Source organism: Pyrus communis, chromosome 4 (assembly GCF_963583255.1).
Source record: "Pyrus communis chromosome 4, drPyrComm1.1, whole genome shotgun sequence".
NCBI classification, from domain to species: domain Eukaryota; kingdom Viridiplantae; phylum Streptophyta; class Magnoliopsida; order Rosales; family Rosaceae; genus Pyrus; species Pyrus communis.
This window is the reverse complement of record NC_084806.1, coordinates 16,983,355-17,004,238: the sequence shown is the minus strand read 5'-3', so window position 1 is coordinate 17,004,238 and position 20,884 is coordinate 16,983,355. Positions and strand designations below refer to the sequence as shown.

At 35.8% G+C, this 20,884-nt stretch overlaps 1 protein-coding gene across 1 annotated transcript; it reads right to left on the bottom strand.

Annotated features, from left to right (window-relative positions):
• Positions 1-951: 951 nt before the first annotated feature.
• Positions 952-1,410, bottom strand: LOC137732785 (S-protein homolog 1-like). The gene has a single exon (XM_068472056.1). It carries the CDS (start codon positions 1,408-1,410, stop codon positions 952-954), a length of 459 nt encoding a protein of 152 aa, XP_068328157.1.
• Between the last annotated feature and the right edge of the window lie 19,474 nt (positions 1,411-20,884).

The following is a 20,884-nucleotide window of genomic DNA, read 5'->3' as shown; positions in this document are numbered from 1 at the left end:
AGGGTTGTAAATGCAATCACAAGCGTTGTCATATTTTTTCACATTGTTCACACTTGTTAATTAATTATTATGAATTTTTAATCGTGCTTTAGTATTTTGTAGGAAAATCAAATTATATGAAGAAAATCATAATAGTTAATTTATAAGTGTGAAAAATATGAACAAATTTGGTAACGTTTGTGATCGCATCATCTACATTTCGGCAATGATTATATAGTAAGGGGTGTGATCAGGAAGAAGCATTTGGGAAAGAAAGGGTAAAGATTACGCATACATGTGGCAGAAGAGGATATAATGACAGGCCCAAGCGGATCAACTTGAATGATTTCAGAGGATCTAAGAGAGAATGTCCTACAGCCGAGTGGGCATCTTGGAAGAATATATTAGCAGTAAGTGGGAGTTAATATATTACTAATTATTTTTGTTATATAATATATTGTAATGTGAATTTGGAATTATTTTTTGCATAAAAGGAGTGGTATATTATTGATCGAATGGTGCCCAACCTGATGATTTTTCTGGATGATATATTCAAGAGGCATTATCAGCAGTGGAAGTTTGATGTAACCCGATATGGAGAAGCACCACTAGTAGAGTAGGTTTTTTTTTTTTTTTTTTTTAAATGTTATGGACGAATAAATTGGTTTTATATTTGTGTATTTGTGGACACTAGCATAAAATAATTTTTTAATTTCTATTAGGAATAATCATTTAATATGGAAAGCCACTTAGTACTACAGTTATGGTCTAGTGGTATTAGGTTCGATTCTCGTAAAGGCAAATTTGAACCACATTACTATTAGCTCATTGTGAGGCTAAACCCACCCTCCTCCTCCTTAGTGTAGATAATATTGTTTGTTAAAAAAAAAAAAAAAAATTAACACAGAAAGTAAGAAGAAATTAAACAAAAGGAAATGGCTTTATTATATTTCTTTCGACTACAATAGGAGCTCAAGGCCTGACATTTCTCTTTATAGAACGGACGCGCAACGGCTTTGGTATCCAGTCGTACTTTTTGACATAATCGCTATGCTTGATTCTGTACAAGTATATTCCATCCTCTCTAGCATTCCATATGCAATGGACTCCCCCACACTCGTCAATAAGTGGATCCTCAGAAATATATGCTTCAATTCCGACATGGCCAACCACTGAGTTCATGCTACAATTCCAATAGGTGTTAACTACAGAACGAAATTCAAATTCAAGCTGTTCTCCCTTGGTAGAAAGAGTGCGATCAATTACATCGTCTGCAGAATAACAATGGACGTCCAGTCGTTTAGCTTCGAGATCGTTGACAACGCGCACAAAGTGCTTCTTCCCAGGGAAGATATCCGAGGTACTAGGGCAAATGGAGAAGGCAAGAAAGAGTAGAGAATAGGAGAACTGGCGTAATATTGTTCCTTTCATTTCACTAATTCTCAATGTGTTTTGATGTAGTATACTTCATTCTAGCTATTCGTTTTTATAGCAAAAGGATGCATTCTTTTTCTTGTAAAGAATAAATTTTGGTATATCCTATATGGTATTTTAGGTCTTGTTTGGTATGGAGGATTGAATTGAAATGAATAGTCCATTACATTCAACGCATCTTGAAGATTGAGGAGACAATTTTCATTTTTAAGAGATTGAGAGAATTTTTACATTTATTTTATTTTATTTATTTATTTTGTTTATTTATTTATTTTTTTAAAAAACGATATTATCTACATAAAGGGGTGGAGGAGTAGGCTAAATGTCACAATGTGCTAGCAATAATGTGGTTGAAATTCACCTTTGGCGAAAATCGAACCTAAGACCTCTAACTTACAAGTGAAGATGAATGTTACTTGACTATAGCACTAAGTGACATGAGAGAATTAGACATGAAGAAAAATATCCTTTAAATCCTCCATCATTTTGAAGAGGATTGAAATGGATAAATTTTGTTATTTAGCAATCCATCTCCTGCTCCCATTAAGTTGATTAGATTTTTTTCATTTCTTTCCTTTAACATACCTTAAAGATAATGTCTTATCCATTTCAATTCAATCATTTATGGAAAACGAAGCCTAATGAATCGATATCCGTGGAGTTTCATGATCTCCGGAATCAGACAAGGATGATACATATAGATAGTGAGATATATTCAACCCAAATCCAAGAACAAAACCACGCCTCATTCATGCTGCAGCGTCTTACCATGGTTTCGAGATAGACAAAGAGTGATGGACGCAGATGCTTGACGCTTAACATTTCTAACAGGTCAAATCTTCAAAGTAATTCCAAATTGTAACGTTTGCAGTGGAGCCGAATTTGTTGCTCTCAGTAAAGGCAGTCACGCATTCAAAAGGCGAAGACTCCAGTTTCTAGACAGTGGCAATTGGGCTAAAATATGAGAACAATACCTAGATGTCCATGTGGCAGCTAGGTTTATGACGTTGGACGGGACCGTAACCTTCTAATTTGTTGTAGGTTTATGAAGACTTGTTGACAGGTTGTGTTTAGGTTTTATATTATTGTCTGTTTGACTGTCATTGAATGTATTGCTTGAGTTGTGAATCAGTTGCCGGCTAAAAATATAAGCCTTTTGCTATTTGTGAATTTGCATTAACTAATGATGTTACCAACCCACAAGTTTCAAGCTTATCTAAAAAGTGGTTATGTCAGCTTCAAGATCCTGCGAAGAAAGCTAATAAAAATTCTTGGTTAATTCCTCAGAGAGCTTTTGATTTATGTGAAATCATTTGCAATTCTGACAAAATCATACAAAATTTCACTACTAAATTAAACAGTTTGCGCGACGATGGAGATTTTGTCGCGCAAATCATTATTAGGTCGCACAAAAACTATGGCGACCAGAAAATTGTCGCGCATATTTTGTTGCACAAATGTCATGAAAAAAGACATTGCACGACGAACAATTTCAAACTTGCTGCACAAAAAAAAAATTGCGCGACGCTTGACTATTCGTCGTGCTAAAGTTACACGGACGAAGGTTTTCGTCGTACGATATAAAAAGGTATAAGTGCCCTTTGTGACTAGTTCGTCTCGAAAAGTTTGCACGACGAAAAATGTAAGAGGTGCGTGGTAATGTGTGACGAAGTAAGACGTGCTTAATTTTGCGACGACTGGTCGGCGTCGCGCAAGTGTAATTTGTATTTAAAAAAAATAGAATAAAAGGAAAATTAAAAAAAAAAAAAAAAAAAAAAATGATTTCATACTATTGACAAAAAAAAAAAGAAGCAAATTAATGAATAAAAAAACAATTTTTATTTATAATACAAATAAAAATGCACGTACAAATATAAAGTTACAAAAGAAAGCAGGAACAAAACTATGAAAGAAAAAAAAAGCGGAAAAATCTATAGGAATGTCGTTTGAAGGATCTTGCTGCTGGGTGGGGATAGGGTCGGAGGTTGATAGGCCTGATTGCTGTGCTTGCTCGGTGTGGAAGGGCTGTGAAGGTGATGGTGCAGAAAAACCGGGGAGATGTATTCCGAAGGAACTGAGGGCTTGTACAAGCATCGACATTTAAGACTTGTACAATGCTAGCTTGCTCCTCAGGCTAGCGACTTCTTGCGTCAAAGCCATAACTTGGCCCTTTGATTGTGAAGATGACGAGGCTTTACTCTCCCGCCACCTGGCATTTCCCATCCCCCGACAATAAGTCCCTGGCTTTTGACCGAAAGTCTGGTCCAACGTCTCTATGATAATGTGAAACCCTACATCCTTAGGGGGATCCATAGACTCAATCCGCGTGTCCGAGGGAAGCTGGGAGGCGGACTCTTGAAGCACCGACTGACTCTTTTCCACCATAGTGGCCTGTGAAAACAAACATGGATTATTAATAGAAAACAATTTGAAATAATTAGTATAAATGTTGAATGCATAAGAAATTACATACATGAAGGGACTTGATTAACTCATTCCCAGGCCGAACATAAACGTCAGCAAAGACGTCGATCTCCGGAAATTTTGAACCCTCTTGAAATAGAAAAAGATAAGGAAAACATTAGTAAGAAAAAAAAAATTAGCGACATTTTAAAATTGGAAATGAAAGATGTAATATATACCTTCCGTCGCGCCCCCATCCTATAGGAGAAAAGCCTCAAACCCGAATGGTGGAGAATAGTCTTCTTCTCCCGATTTATTTTGTTCACCTTCACCTTCTTCTGTTATACAAAAAATAAATGTATTAGTTGTAATACTTAAAGAAAATTAAAAAACTAATAATAAACATTAGTAAAAATTAAAAAAAGTAAAATGAAAGAAGTCGTAATTAAAAACGCACCACATAGCCTGACTTCTGAAAATGACCGCAAAGCCAAACCCAACTATCTTGTCGGTCCTCCAACTCCTTCGAACAACCTTCCTTGAGAGCGACATGTGGATCATCAAATTGCTGGAAACATTGGTGAAGCTCACTCTTCCACTGCTTGCAGCGTTCGAAGAAGAGCCGATTGTGGTACGCGAACATGTCATCGTCCATGTCCTCCAAATTGTAGTTTGTCTGCAATGTAACAAATATTTTGAAAGTATTAGTAATAAAAGACAGTAATAAATATAAATATATAAAATTGACATGAAAAACATTAAAAAGGCGACGTTACTTACGGACAATTGGTTGCGCACCGTGTTCTTCGTCTCTTCTGGAATTGCCTTCTAAGACTTCCATTGCATAGGGCAAAAGGTCCGCACGACATGCCCAATGTCATGGGCCAATGCACTATGCTGCTCCGCCGTTGGTGCTGCCCGATGTCGCTCATCGTATCCGATTGGTATACGACTGTTGGTCACTCGGGTGACCTTCGTCGTCTTCAATTGCCAACAAGGTCCCCGAGTGTTTTTCTTCGCTGGAAAGAGATGAAAAGAAAAATCATTAACCCAAAACTAATAACAAATCCTACTAAAATTTTGGGCATAACGTCCCCTATAATTAAAACATTTCCCAAAACCCTGAAAATAACATAAACAATATACGTATCCAACACAATGATCACAACGGTTTAATAAAAGGTTGAGAACGATAACAACTTTTTAATCCTTACATGACATAACTTAACAAATTGAACCTAAAATAACAAAACTGATCAGTTAACATTCGCATACATTTTCTTCATCCATTTCTCCTGAAAGTTACTTATTGAGCATCACGACTACTTCTCGAGTTGAGGCCACCATTTCCTTTCGCCTAATTAGAACATACTAGGTGTAAAACCCTCCTCAAGTCAGATAATAGAAATAAGATAGCTTAAAAGATGAAAATCAGGAAGTTTGCCCTCAATATTTTTCGAGGCAATCAACACAATATTTAAGAACAACAAATAATCGGAGATGAGCAACGAGAATAAAGCAGGGATGAGAGAAAGAGAGAGAGCAGCATAAACAAAGGGTTAAACTAAAAAGCAACTTCACAAACAAAGTGAACAAGTCAAGGATGACGGACGCATGGAGGGAATGGGCAAAATCGACTTTTCACTGCAACAAACGGAAAACAACAAGGCAAACAAAGCAAAAACAGAAGGGCAAAAACGTAAGACCACTGGTCATCCACAGTGCTCCAAAAATGAGTTTTAGCATATATGATTTCCAATTCGAGCGTTTTGAAATACCACAACAAACTTCTAAAAATGGCGACAACTGCCATCCAAGACAGCTAATTTTCGAGCTTGTATACATAGGCTCGAAAACATTGCTGGCAACAGGCTTGACAAAAAATTCTAAGATGCCATAGCAAACAATTCCATATAACCTCTTCCACATTGACATTTGTAAGACTCTGACAGTCACAACCAAAACTTCTATGACTCTAAAAACTTTGCTTCATGATAATTACCAAGGTTTTCATTTCCCAGTTAAACATTTTTTCCATTTCCTTAGCATCAAATCTCTTCCACAGCACTACCGTTTCAATTATGTGAGAAACCCATTTGAGTAACTAAGAAATGACACATAAATTAACAAAAAAATTGCAAACACATAAAAATTAATAGACATGAATTACAGAATACACACAATTTCGATTTCATGACAAAGCCCATTTCTAAAAGCGAAGAAATTGCAAACAAAAAAAGAGAAAACAATGGAAACTTTTTAATCCTTACATGACATGACATAACAAATTAAACCTAAAATAACAAAACTCAATTAACATGGGAATGAGGGAGTGAATTAGGATTGTATACCTGGCCGTGTACCCGAGGCATCGGTTATGGATCCCGATGGCGACATTTGGTCCGTACTGCGGGGGCGCCAGTGAGTACGTCGGGCGCTAACAAGCAATGCCACCGAAGAAGTCGACGATGCCTGCGCCTGTGGGACTGGAGGATGAACTGGGTCAACTGGATTGACCAGCCTATGGTCCATCTCTACCGGAGCAATGGCGGCAGTAGTAGGTGTAGTCGATGGACTAGGTGTAGCCGTTGGACTAGGTGTAGAAGTCATCGCCCTTCCGGTTCTAATGAGGTGTGGCATCTACAAAATTGGAAATCAATTTGTTTCGTACATAAAGATTTAACTTACTGTACACATGCTAATAATTTGAACTTAAATTTAAAATGAAATTTAAAAACCCTAATTCTAAACCAAATTCAAGTTTGGTAGAAACAAAACTTAAAACTGATATACTATACACAGAAATTATAACTTATAAGAAGAAACTAGCATAAAGGACATCCTTACAAGCTTACTACCTAAAACCAAACAAATGTGAGGTGCCTTGGATATCCTTACTACCTTATGTTTAAATAAAGACTTCACAACAAACTAATAATGTGAGAGAGAGCATATCATTATTTACTAGTAAAGTCCAGCTTTGCTTATATCATGTGGGTTCCCATATCTTTGAATAATAATTATAATGGAGTTCACAAACAGATTTCATTTGATTTAATTTTTTCCTATTGGTTTGTTATACCTAACCACCATGACATTGCCTCATTTGGTTGAAAACATATTTTACATATAAATTTCCCATTTTTTGTTCTTCTTGGCGAATTAAGTATAATCAGACCCAAGAGAGAGTCCATTCATAACATTCCTAAAATGTAACTTCAAAATTGGGAGGCCGAACAAAGGCTAATACCCCATTATATATCAAGAAATCATGGCAGTCTACAATGCAAATCTCTAAAAACTTATTCCATAAATGTACAGTGTAATTCAATTTTTTTCTTTCAAACCTACAAAGAGAACACATCCTACAATATCTTAAATTCCAACATAAAAACCACAAACATAAATATATTTCATCTAATTGTAATAAAAGAGAACTAGAAAGGTAAATTATACGATATAAAGATAAACAAATAAAAGTGTAAGTGCAATGTTGTGGATGCATAGAACACAGGAAAACATTAACAAATCCCTAATTTAAGAACCCTATACTTAAATTTTTTTTAAAAAAAAAACCCTAATTCGAACCATGTACTTGAAATTAAAAAAACCCCTGATTTAATAACCCTAATCTAACCCCCAGTGAAGCACCCTAAATCTAACCCCCAAATTAACAAAACCTAACCTAACCTCACTGCCCAAAATCGTTCCCCTAATTTAAGACCTAAATCTAACCTCAATTAAGAACCCAAAAAACTCTAATTTAAGAACCTAAATGTAACTCACAATTTACGAACCCTAAATCTAACCGGACTACCCTAATTCTAACCCCCAATTTGAAAAAAAAACAAAAAAAACAAAAACCAAAAAAACCCTAATTCGAAACCCCAATTTGTAAATAAAGCAAATTGAAAATGAAAACTGAAGAGGAAATTACCTCTTGGAGACGAAGTTGAGACAACCGGAGAGAGGAAGGAGAGAGAGCGTATCGCGCAGGGAAAAAGGAAGAAGACGGAAGTGAGGGGAAGAAGGAGAGTTGGGGTTAAAATATAGAATCTTGCGTGACAGAGCATTTGTCTTGCAAGGCTAAAAATCGTCGCGCAAGTTTTTTAAAATTTCCGCGAAAAAAAAAAATGCCTTAATTGAAATTTCAGACACTTGCGTAACGAATACAATATTTCGTCGCACAAATATACTTTGTGTGACGAATACAATATTTCGCCGCATAAAAATACTTTGTGCGACGAAATATATGTATTCATCGCAATATTCCCACGTAAATTTGAAATAACCGTTAAATCGTGATTTTTTCGTTTCTAACCGTCGAAAAGTTTTCTCCCGTTACTTGATCTCTGAATGTTTCTTTTTTGTGATTTTTGGCCTATGCGATTTCAAACCATATACAAATAAGTATGATGGTTGGATCGTTCAAATTAGTTTCGTAGAATGCATATCCTGTCAAAAAGATAGATTCACTAACATTTTGAGTTTATTTATACGTTCATTAAGTATAACATAAAATTTTGTGGTATCCACTAGTGTAAATAGTTTAAATTGAAGATCGAATTCATTCATTGTATTCATATAGGGTCAAGGAGTGTAGCCGTAAAAAATCATCAAAATCGGAGTTAAAAACTGTTAAGTAGTGATTTTTCGTTTCTAACCGTCGAAAAGTTTTGTCCCCTTACTTGATCTTTGAATGTTTGTTTTTTGTTATTTTTGGCGTATGCAATCTTGAACCATATACAAACAAGTTTGATGGTTGGATCGTTCAAATTAGTTTCATAGAATGCATATCCCATCAAAAAGATAGATTCACTAACACTTAGAGTTTATTTATACATTCATTAAGTATAACATAAGATTTTGTGGTATCCACTAGTGTAAATAGTTTAAATTGAAGATCGAATTCATTTATTGTATTCATGTTGGGTCAAGGAGTGTAGCTGTAAAAAATCATCAAAATCGAAGTTAAAATACCATTAAATTGTCATTTTTCGTTTCTGATCGTTGAAAAGTTTTGCCCATTTACTTGATTTCTGAATGTTCGTTTTTTGCAATTTTTGGCATATGCGATCTCGAACAATATACAAACAAGTTTGACGGTTGGATTGTTCAAATTAGTTTTGTAGAATGCGTATCCCATCAAAAAGTTAGATTCACTAGCACTTGGACTTTACTTATACTTTCATCAAGTATAACATAAGATTTTGTGGCATCCACTAATGTAAATAGTTTAAATTGAAGATCGAATTCATTCACTGTATTCATATAGGGTCAAGGACTGTAGCTGTAAAAAATCATTAAAATCGGAGTTAAAATAACCGTTAAATCGTGATTTTTCGTTTCTAACCGTCGAAAAGTTTTGTCCCGTTACTTGATCTTTGAATGTTTCTTTTTTACGATTTTTGGCGTATGCGATCTCGAACCATATACAAACAAGTTTGATGGTTGGATCGTTCAAATTAGTTTTGTAGAATGCGTATCCCATAAAAAAAAATAGATTCCCTAACACTTAGAGTTTATTTATACTTTCATTAAGTATAACATAAGATTTTGTGGTATCCACTAGTGTAAATAGTTTAAATTGAAGATCGAATTCATTCATTGTATTCATATAGGGTCAAGGATTGTAGCTGCAAAAAATCATCAAAATCGGAGTTAAAATAACCATTAAATCGTGATTTTTCGTTTTTAACCGTCAAAAAGTTTTGTCTCATTACTTTATCTCGGAATGTTTGTTTTTTGCGATTTTTGGCGTATGCGATCTCGAACCGTATACAAACAAGTTTGACTGTTGGATCGTTCAAATTAGTTTCGTAGAATGCGTATCCCATCAAAAAGATAGATTCACTAGCACTTGTTTGATTGTTGTGTTCAAATTAGTTTCGTAGAATGCGTATCCCATCAAAAAGATAGATTCACTAGCACTTGTTTGATTGTTGTGTTCAAATTAGTTTCGTAGAATGCATATCCCATCAAAACAAGTTTGACTGTTGTGTTCAAATTATTATAGTAATTTTTTGTAGGGTTATAAAATTAATAGTTTGTGTGACAGCCCGTCCCAGAAATATTAAAACGTACGCGTGAAAAGACAGTTTTGCCCCTAGTTCGATTTCTTTGCGTTTTGTGTTACGTTTTTGTGTTTTGTTGGCATGTTTGGAGCCACACACACTTTCCCACACTCCACCCCCTTTCCTCCTGTTTCCTGCACCCTGTCCCGAGCCCCCATTCCAACCCATTCTCCTTGAAACGTACGGACACACCCACAAACCCATTGAACTTCCACAGATCGAAGAAACCAAGGCCATATTCGTGCTCGTGAGGCTTGTAGGAGTCTAACTATACCTTTTTTAGGTGAGAATACCCTCGTTTTCACGTCGAACTCACGATGCCCGATTTTGATACTGTTCATGCTCACGTGATTTCTCACGTTTTAGGGAATTTCAAGCTTGTAGGAAGCTTGGTGAGGTCCCTAGGAGGCTCGGGGTGGTTCGTTTGAAGGTTTTGGACGTTGGGATCACGAGTTTCGAGGTTGGCCGGAGTTGGGGTGATTTTGCAGGTGAGATTTCGTGGATTTTAGCCCTTGAAAGTAGTATGATTGTGTTCCTCTAGTTCTAAGCTTCATTTTGGTACCAATTTTGTGAAATTTGGGTGAAAAACGAAGAAGATATCAAAGTTTGAAAATTTCCCAGTTTTCCGGCAACGGTGACGGCGCCGGAGGCTCGCCGGAGAAGACGACGGAATATTCCGTCAAGTCTGACGGAATATTCCTGATGCCGTTGACGGAATCTGTTAAAACTGACGGAATATTCCTGACGGTGTCAACTGACGCCGTCAGCGTGCCAGGCATGTGTGGCCGTGCCTTGGCCGGCGCGTGCGACGGTGAAAAATTATTTTAAAAATATGGGGATGTTTCTGAGGTTGAGTAGATCACGTTGGTGTATTCATACACCTCATTTGAGCATTGTATGAGAAGTTATTTCTAAAGGTTGGTTATGTGCTTTAAAATTGACGTTTTTGTAGCTGTTTCGCATATAGGTGATACCTATCCCGACGATGAGCGTGGTCACTCGAGGCAAGGGGGCTACGACCCTTCCACATACCAGTGAGTGGGCTTTTGGTTTTCCGTATATACCTATATACATATATTTTCCCATAAATCGATTTGAATCGTTATTTGCCATATGCCATGCATTATATTATCGTCGTTTATGCATTGTTAGTTGCAATATTAATCGTATATATATATACATATTTGGTGCTGTGGACGCACAGGTAAGTGCCAGGTAAGTGTTATTCATGTTTATATTCAGTAGTGTTTCAAGATATTTAGAGAGCTCATAACCTGCACCCCCGGTGTTAGTGCTTCCGCCCAGAGTTGGGCACAATCCTTCACGTGATGTTCACCTCCCGCACCACACGCTCAGCTTGAATCCAAGTTAGGTGCATAGTCCTGTCGTACAGACCACTTTAGGTGGTTCCGACTCGTAGGTGACCCGCGATTATTCGCCCAGCCTTCACGTGATCGTAGCACTAGAGCGTATATATGTATTACACCCAGTCCTGTCGTACATACCACTTTAGGTGGTTCCGACTCGTGTGCAGGTCCAGTTAGTGAGTTGAGATTTGAGCTCTAGATTCAGCCGTACAGGTCACGTTAAGTGACTCCGGCTGTCAGATTGTATGTTATCGATATAATTTATACCTGAGCACTTGCATTTCATTTTGAGGTTTTGGCATGGCATATTCTTGAGCATGATTGGTATATATATACATTTACATATATCTATTTTCTGGGAAGTATACAGGTTTTACGGCGATGGGTTAGAACGTATTTCTTAAATGGTTTTCGAAAAGCTTTGTTTTTGGCCACTCACGCTTTTGTTTTGCGCCCCTCCAGGTTCTAGTTGACTAGCAGGTTTGGTGGTTTCCCAGAGGGCTTTCCCGGCATTTCTGACAGACGACCACCAGCGTAGGGCCACCTTCGGGTGTACTATTGTCGCATCATCTTCATTTGGACTGCTTTAGGCTTATGCTCTGAACTTGTGTCCTACTTACGCTAGCACTTGTTTCTATTACATTTTGTATGCTAGTTTTATTATTCGTACTATTTACATTACTATTTTATTAGCTTCCGCACTGTGCACATGGCTACGTCACTTCCACGTGACGGCCAGCATGCCCTGATCTCGATCGGGGTGTGTCAGTTTGCTTGTTGTGTTGGGTTATCAGGTCGTGTCAGGAATTGTCAGGCCTAGCTTGCGCGACCAAAAATTGTTATGTGTCATGGAATTATGTTTTAAGGTGGCTTTAAATTTTTTTATTTATTTTGTTTACAATTTATTATAAAATACAAACATACCAAATTTATTTACAAAGTAATTCACATATAAAATGGGAATCATTCATACCATTTTTTCCATCATGCATTAACCATTTCATGTGTTTTAAAAAAAAGTTACAAATAAATTACCTTAATCTTCATCTGAACTATAATAACTTTCACTTTCGTCGCTATCATCATTTTCAGTGTCCCATTCCTCATCATGGATAGGTACGTCACCATCGTCGTTTGTGCGCACTGGACCATCGTATCATGGAATATTACCAAGGTCAATTGTGATTGACTGAATCAGTATTTCGATTAAAGATACTCCTTCTACCTGAAATGGTTCTTGGATAAGATTAGTATCTTGAAGTGTTTCCGCACCACCTTCCATCAAAGATTCAAGACGTGGGTCAGCAACATTGTCGATGTCGTCGTCAGTACAGTCTTGTTCTGGTATAGTATACACGTTCCTATGAATCATCGTCTGAACAACTTTCCAACCCTCCTAGCTTTAGGGTCATCTAGATATACAATCTGTGTTGCCATGCTTACTAAGATGTAAGGGTCATCATCGTACCAAGTTTTGGTAGTGTTCACGGCTAGTAATCCATGATCTCTTTTCACACTTCCATGCCTATTTGGGTTTGTATCAAACCATTGACACTTAAATAAGATCACTTGGCATCGGTCTTTTTAAAGCAATTACATGACACTTGTTAGTTTACCATAGAATTCAATGTCTGTACTTTCACCTCCCAAAGGGACATGAACACTGCTGTTTTGTGTACACAATTTGTCATCTTGTGCACCCGCTAAGAACTTGACGCCATTCACATGGCAACCCAAGCACAATTCAATGCAAATTGGTAAAAACGCCAAGTTATATAACTCTTCACTATACGCGGGGGAATTTGATGCTTTCAGTTGATTCACCTAATATTAGACAAAGATTTAAATTTGTTAGTCCGAGCAACTTAATTGCTACAATATATATGTCCAGTGCAAAACACTTCAAACTTACATATTTGAGAAACCACTGCGAAAACAATTCACGGTGTTTCTTGGCATACAAATGTGAAGGATGTGCCTGCTTCATCATATTTTCATGGTTGTCTAGGTATGACAGTGTCTTATCACAATTGTTGAGTACAAACCATTGTGCTACCTCCATGTCCATCTTGGAAAAAGACTCGCCAGAAATCGAATCTCCAAATGGTCGAGCAATTTGGGCAAAACTGAAAGTTTCTCCTTTCTCAACTTCGAGAAGCCTACCAAAAGAAAATGATATGCACATATTACTAATCGTAATATATTTAGTATTGATTAATAAAAAAGATGAGGAATATATATCTTTCTATTGGATACATCCATCGAAAGTTGACCGGTCCAACAAGCAATGCCTCATCTAGTAAGTGAACCATCACGTGTATCATACTTGTGAAGAAAGCTGGAGGAAATATTATCTTAAACTTGCATAGAACTTGAACAATGTCATGGCGCAACTGATTAACGTCCGTTTTTCGCAACGTTCATAACGTTAATTGCGAAAAAAAACTGGACAACAACATGATTGGTTTCACTACATTGGTTGGCAAGAGATGTCGAATACCCACAACAAGTAGGCGTTGCAAAACCATATAGCAGTAATGACTATTTAGGCCAACTAATTTATCCCCGTCAACATTCACGCAACACGCGATATTTAAAGCATACCCATTGGGAAACTTTACAGATGATAAAAACTTTTAAAATTCTTTCTTGTCATTCGATTTCATTAAAAATGCAAGATCCCTTATGGCTTTATCATTGTCCCTATTCATCCATAAAGCCCGTCATAGTCCCATTCGTTCCAAATCAAGACGAGCTTTGATCATGTTCTTTGTCTTGCCCTCAATATCTAGAATTGTGCCAACCAATGTGTCAAATACATTTTTCTCAACATGTATAATATCGAGGTTGTGTCTCAATTTTAATTTAGACCAATATGGGAGCTCAAAAAATAGACTTGTGCGTCCAGTTCATAAGTGTAGAAGGTCTTGTCTTAATGACATTGGTCCCGAAAAGAGCAAAATCCAAACGGTTAAGTTGTTCCAAAATCTGAGCACCGAACCATTCTCTGGGTTTAAGGTGATGCTCTTTCTCCCTGTCAAACTCTTTATCCTTCACTCGCCACTCGTGGTCCGAAGGCAACCATTTTCGATGACCAAGGTAACAAATTTTTCCGGCGTGCCAACTAGATGTTACGTCTTCCTTGCATACAGGGCATGCCATATAACCCCTAGTGCTACACCTGGAAACCATTGCATATGCGGGGAAATCGTTCACAGTCCACATCATTGCAGTACGCAAAGTGAACATCATGCTAGTACATTTATCGTATATGCGCACATCGTGTGTCCATAAATCTTTTAGCTCATCCACCAACGGCCGTAAGTATACATCGATTGACCTACTGGGATCCTTAGTTATCAATAGAGTCATCATTATGTATTCTTTTTTCATACATTTCCATAGCGGCAAATTATAAGGAAATACGAAAATCGGCCAAATACTGTGGTGCTGGTTTAAAACCCCAAATGGATTAAATCAGCCAGTGGCAAGTCCCAATGTAACGTTACGAGAATCAGCAACAAACTAAGGGAACGTTTGATCGAACTATTTCCATGCCTTCCCATTTGCAAGATGCCTCATCACATCGTCGTCTATCCGTTTTTTCTTATGCCATCTCATGTCTGTGGTAGTATGCGTTGACATATACAATCACTGCAACCTAGGTTTTAGGGGCAGATAATGCATAACTTTTTGTGGGATCTTAGTCGTTCTATCCTGAGATGTCATTTTGAACCTCGACTCATTGCATATTGGGCATTTATCCAATTCTTTATTCTCTTTGTAGAATAAAATACAATAATTTTTAAAAGTGTGAATTTTTTCATAACCCAATCCAAGACCATTCAACACCTTTTGCATGTGTCTATGGTCTTTCAGCAAACAATTGTCCTTCAGAAGCATTCTCTTGAAAACCCCCAAAAAGTAATCGAAACACTAGTTTGACATACAATACTTTATTTTTCCATGCATTAGTTTCACAATGGCCGTGAGAACGGAAAAGCTCTCACACCCTGGGTATAACTCCTGGTTGGCATTTTTTAATAGTTTTTCATATTGTTCGAACTCTGCACTATCCATTGGTGTAGGCACGTCATTTTCCCCTTCCTGATTGGTGTTTGTCGATGCAAAGGGAAAAGCATCATTTCTAATATCCATGACTTGTTTATTAGGATCCATAATAGGTTCAACATTATCCACTATTGTGGCATTTGAAGACGAAGCATTGTCTAATTGTTTCCCATGATGGTTCCAAGTATTATATGTCTCAATCATTCCATTCCTTACTAAATGAAATCAAACATTTTCAATTGTCTCCCTTAACGTGTTGTTACATCTCTTACAAAGACACCAGATTCTAGTTGCACCCAGGTTGTGTGTACATGCAAAATCAATAAAATCCTTGATTCCATCCAAGTATTCGTCCGCGCATCTATTCAGGTTATATATACAACAATCACAACAACTTCATACAAAATGATAATGTCACCTTATGCCTTCAGTAAGGGCCCTATCCCATTCAAGAATGCATAGTCATGTCACGTAATTTATGGCTACATCAGAGTAGATTTCGACGTGGATGAATTTCGGGAGCATCTTGATACAGTTCTTCGTGTGTACGACCTGAAGAATGTGCAGAGATGACACCAAAATCTCCACAACCGAGACTTAATCCTTTAACCATAAACTGCGCATCATAACTGCGCATTCTCAAACTATCCAAATAATGGGACAATTCAAGAATTAATTGGACCGCAGTCATGCTTTCACATCCATACGCAAAATCCAGCTAATCATCGAACGGGAACCTAAGTTTTACTAAAAATAAAAAACAAGTATGAAGTTAATTTATAATTAACTCCGTTCATCACAACACATATTTGTATGTCACTTACAAATTTAACAACATAATATAAATATAATTTCAGAACACAAATAAACATAACAAACTAAGTTCAACATAATTTAATTAATTTTATATGTTTAAAAAATAAAATGAAGAAAATACCTTCTTATTCGTTCTCCACCAATCGCTAATCACACACAATATCCCTATAGACAACGAAATTAATGGCGTTAGTATGAATTTACAATAATACTTTTACCGTAACAACAAAAAATGCTTACCAGACACACACAAATAGCTTGATTAACCTAGAGAAGAAGATGGAGGGATTATTAGATGATGAAATTGAGAAAAAATGTAAATGATGGATGCCGGATTAAGCAAAATCGAAGGGATGAGTGCAGAGGCACAATCTGCAATTTTTTTGCAGTTTGCCTCTACACATGGTTGAATCTAGATTAAAAAGGACAAACGATTTTGCGCGACAAATTACATATTTCGTCGCGCAATCCTTTTTTTCTTTTTTTCTTTTTTATTTTTATTCGTATGTATTGTAAATTTTTATTTTATTATAAATCAAAAACTCAAACCTAATTAAACATTAAGTTGATTAACAAAACTAATTTACTATCCCAAATAGAAATTATAATTAATGCAAATATTAATACTCATCGACATAACATATATTTTTTATTAAACTAAATATAAAGTCCACAAAATCTTATTTAAAAAAAATAAAAAAAAACTCTCATCAACTTCACTCCCCCCTCGCCCGCAAGACATCAAACTTCCACTGCTGAATTGAAAAGCCCATCCACATAAATCCGTTGCTTTTCATTGGTTTCATCAAAATCCCAATGAACCTACATTAATCCCAATAACAAAAAATTACTAATTTAAAAAATATTATGTTTCAACAAAAATAATTGTTAATTATTTACCACAAACTTACCGATAACTCTCCCAGCATGGATTTCTTCAACTAGTCAGGAACCTTATTTCAAGACTCAAACTCGGCAGAACAATCCCTCCGCACCAAATTCCCAATGTCATATTTAAATTCGGCGTACGCCTCATCCATTTTTTTTGCCTTCAATTGCACAACAATCCCTCCGTCTATACCTCTCTAATCGCACAACAACTTTATTTTTGCCAGAACCTTCTCTAGAATCCGCCATTCTTTTTGAAACAAATTTTTTTTGAAAACTATGCCTCTGAAACTATGATTATATAGCAATAGGACACCTTTACGGGACGAAATATTAGTCGTGCAAACCTCTAAGTCCGTTGCGCAAAATGCGTCATAAATACGCCATAAATTGGTGGGTTTGAATGCAGTCTGACCGTGCTTTGCACAACAAAAACATGTATTCGTCGCGCAAAAATATCTTACGCAACGATACTTATAACTGTAATTACAAAATTTACGTAAACATAGATATCTATGTTTACGTAAACTTTATAATTACAAATAAATATTCACAAACGATTTAATACCTTAAAAATCTATTCTAAAATTAATTAATACTTTAAATATTGATTCTATAAATAATTAATACCTAAAATATTATTCTATAAATAGTTAATACCTTAAATATGTATTCTTCAAATAATTAACGGCTTAATCCATACAATTATTTTCAACATAAGTACGATATTCATTAAAGATTAAAAGCACATATAAACCAAGGATAGCTAGGGTGCTTACATTAGGTCTCAATAAAAAAACCCAATAGGAATTGAAACCTAATTAAATCCAAATACATAAATTATAAAAATAAAAATAAAAATAAACCTGAAATTTAAATATTGTCATACAAAACATAAATTTTAAACTACTATTTCGATGATCCTGCTCCATTCCGCAAGACTTCATAACCCAATCGATTGTAACCTCCCTCCAACGCATCCTCCAACAAATTCATCAATTGTTCTTTCGGTTCATCATCAAAAACATACTTACACTGTTACACATATATGCAAATAATTAATTCCAACATATAACTAAAAATTTCAACTTCATTATTGATCCATCAATAATATACTTACTAATAGTTCATCCATCACAGCCTTCTTCAAATTCCCAAGCACATCTTTCCAAGAACGCCACTCAGCAATGGGGCAATTATTCCCTATAGCTATAGCAATAGCATGAGCAAACTCAAAATGCTCTCTCAAATCATGTGGGTTGGCATCGTGCACACTCTTATCATTCTTTCTATCCATCTCAGCACGAACATGATTATAAAGAATAAGGATAACAAAATTGTGAAGAATAACGACAAAAGAAGTGCCTATTTATAGCAAAGTTAAGGTCTTTGCACAACGAAGGCTTTGTCGTGCAAACATCTATATTAAATGTCCTCTGATTCACCTACATTAAATGGTGAAAGCTGACTGAAACTTGCGCGATGAAAAATTGGTCGCGCAAAAGCACTTTTCGCCACGCCAGTTTCTCGCGCCAAAAAAATTACTCCACGTTTTCTTGCTGACTTTATGCAAGGACAACAATTATTCGTCATGATAAGTATTCTTGACCGACGAATTCTTTTGTCGCGCAGTGTTTTTATTTTTTATTTTTTCAATATGTTTTCTATTTTGCGCGATGAATACGTCTTTACGTCACACAAGTGCCTCTTTTGCGACGAATTATTGTTCGTCGCACAAAATGTCGTCGCGCAAGCTATTTTTTCGACTAGCGTTTCTTGGTTAGTATTGTGGCTTGTTAACATAACGGTATGAACATTTATGTGATTTAGGTTTTTGAAGACTTGTTGAAAGGTTGCGTTTATTGTTCGCTTGACTGCCATTGAATGTATTGCTCGTGTTATGAATCAGTTGCTAGCTAAAAATAAATCTTTTGCTATTTGTGAATTTGCATTAGCTAAGTTGTTTTTCTTTGGTGAATGAAAATGCTCAAATTTTTAATTATTGATGTCTTTGGATGTCTCTGACCTTTCAATTTCCTAGCATCAATTCGTATCTCAACACACGTTTTACTAAGTTTCCTGATAATGAGTCTTGTTGGAAACTGTTTTAGTTCATTAAATTTAGTGATTTGTGGTTTTTTTGTAGTAAAGCAATTTGAGAAACCTCTTCTTTCAAATTAATATCTTTTGCTTTGTTTCATCGTGCAGGTGCAGTTGAGAGCTTATAATCCAGATATTCTTGATAAGTCTCTACTGTGGTCTAATAATTACGATGATACATTCACCTTAATCTAGATTCTTTTCATGGTAACAAGAACCCTGAGGGTGTTTATGATGGCACTACCATAGTCCTGTGGAATAAAAATAAAGGACTAGCGGTGGAAAATTGTACTTGTTAAATGTTTATTGGTTGTGAAAAGTTTGTTACCTACATGTAAAACAATTGAAACAATTTTTATACATATTATGAAATTTTATGACTAAATATGATTCATTATAAAAGTTTGAAAAGTTAGACAATAGCACTAACTGAAATAGTAAACCAAATTAGCATAAGTAAATGGTACTAAATGACTAAATTTATCGAACATACCACGTCGAAGGTATCGTGTTCTCGATCACGTACCAATTGCCGAAATATTTTTTTCTTTGTCAATTAATTATTACACATTTTTATCTCTCCTAAAAACACTGTTCATGAGAGCTTCCACGACTTTAAAAATTCAAACGACGATGTAATCATCATTAAAAATGTAAAGGATGAGAACTCAAGTGTTTAGTATTTTTTTTGCATTTTTCACACTTGTACATTAATTATTATGAATTTTATGGTGTAATTTAATTTTCCTACAAAATAGAAAATACCAAAGTTCATTAAGAATGAAAAATGTGAAAAAATAAGCCAACATTCAAGATCACATTCTTTGCCCAAAAAAATACAAAAAAATTGTAGTAGTTAAATTATAAATGGGAAAAAAAAAAATGGAAACGCTCATAATGAGAAGGGCTACGGATCAAGTGTAACGATAATAAACCATACACATATTGCCCTTGTACCTAAAGTGGATAACCCGAAGTTGGTGTCCAACTTGAGACCAATTAGCTTATGTAATGTCACTTATAAAATCATCAATAAGACTATGGTTAATCGGATTAAACCTTTACTAACACATTGCATTTCCAAGAATCAAGGTGCCTTCGCTCTTGGAAGATCAATCTAGGATAATATTTTGATTGCTCATGAAATCTTCTCATCATTTAAGGACAAAAAAGGTAAGTATGGTGCTATGGCTTATGATTTTATTAGCTGAGATTATATTAGAGCTGTTTTAATAAGATTTGGTTTCAACACTCATTGGATTAACTTCATCATGGAATGTATTACGTCCACTTCTTTTTCTATTTTTGTTAATGGTAAAGCTCATGGCTATTTTTATCCTTCGAGGGGCATTAGACACGGTGACCCCTACATTTATTTTATGTATGAAACCCCTGATAAGAAATTTAGACAATTTGGGTGGGTCTCCTAGAAACAATATTGGTCCGCTAACTGCTCCTAGAGGCTTTAGAGTTACAAATCTGACGTTTGCGGATGATTACTTAATTTTTACTAAAGCTACCAAAACTGCAGCTAGAAATATTGCCAAAGTGCTTCTGAATTTTCCCATGCTCCTGGACAAAATATAAACTTCCAAAAGTCGTCGCTTTATTTTTCCAATAACACTCAAAATCAATCTAGGAATGATATTGTTAACATTCTTCAAATCCAGCATAAAACCACTATTGGCAAATATTTAGGGATTCATAATATAATTTTCTGGAAAGACTCAATTAATGCTAAAGAGCTTATTG

What these genes read in the sequence shown, in the direction of transcription:
- LOC137732785 (XM_068472056.1), bottom strand. Translation starts at nt 1,410, where the DNA reads ATGAAAGGAACAATATTACGCCAGTTCTCCTATTCTCTACTCTTTCTT.